At 40.8% G+C, this 892-nt stretch overlaps 1 protein-coding gene across 1 annotated transcript in view; it reads left to right on the top strand.

Annotated features, from left to right (window-relative positions):
• The first annotated feature begins 485 nt into the window (after positions 1-485).
• Positions 486-892, top strand: part of MDGA2 (MAM domain containing glycosylphosphatidylinositol anchor 2) — a 534,959-nt gene continuing 534,552 nt past the window's right edge. Inside the window, exons 1-2 of the mRNA XM_010848064.1 lie at positions 486-489; positions 681-820. Of these exons, the coding sequence (XP_010846366.1) occupies positions 486-489; positions 681-820 (144 nt within the window). The remainder of the gene's footprint in view (positions 490-680; positions 821-892) is intronic.

Genomic DNA, 892 nt, shown 5'->3' with positions numbered 1-892 from the left:
CTTCCTATTCTTTACCTTCCTAGTTTTAACACAGAACTTAGAACATTAACAGAAAAATGGAAATGTCTTTAATTTAGATTACTTTTTCCTTTGAGTGATCTTTTTCACCACTATAGTCCCTGTATCACAGACGGTAAAGAATCTACCTGCAACACTGGAGACCTGGGTTCTATCCCTAGGTCAGGAAGATCCTCTGGAGAAGGGAATGGCAACCCACTCCAGTATTCTTGCCTGGAGAATCCCATGGACACAGGAGCCTGGGGGACCACAGTCTGTGGGGTTGCAAAGAGTCGGACATGACTGAACGACTACTACTACTATATAGACTTTGGACAACATCCTTTACTATATTAAATTTTATATTTCAGAGATGAGGGGAACTATCACATTTTAGCAGTCAAGTTTTATTACAGGTCTTGTAATGATGGTGATTTCCTGAATCACCAGTTTTCCTCAGCACCCTATTCCCATTTTCCATTTTCAGAATGTGTTGGTGACTTTTAGATAAATTTGAAGCTTTCTGTCCAGCAAAATGTTTAATCCCTTGAGGATGTTCAAAGTGTTAAGACTGATGGATCTGACAGAGCTAAAGTCTAATAAGAATTGCCGTTTACAACCATGATGATTCAGTGGATGACAGTTTATTTATCTTTTTACGTATCTTCTTTCTGATTCAACAGCTCCCCCCACGGTTCGTATTGTGCATTCAGGCTTGGCCTGTAACATTGAAGAGGAGCGCTACTCAGAAAGGGTCTACACTATCCGGGAAGGGGAAACCCTGGAATTGACCTGTCTAGTCACGGGACATCCACGTCCACAGGTGAGTCCTGAACCGTGAAATTGTGGAAAACTCTCTGACTTGTCTTGCAAATCAGAAAAAAAAAAAGTATAT

This window comes from Bison bison, unplaced genomic scaffold (assembly GCF_000754665.1).
Source record: "Bison bison bison isolate TAMUID 2011002044 unplaced genomic scaffold, Bison_UMD1.0 scf7180017864259, whole genome shotgun sequence".
Lineage (NCBI taxonomy): Eukaryota > Metazoa > Chordata > Mammalia > Artiodactyla > Bovidae > Bison > Bison bison.
Note: the sequence above shows the minus strand (reverse complement) of the source record. Positions and strands in the feature narration are given on the sequence as shown.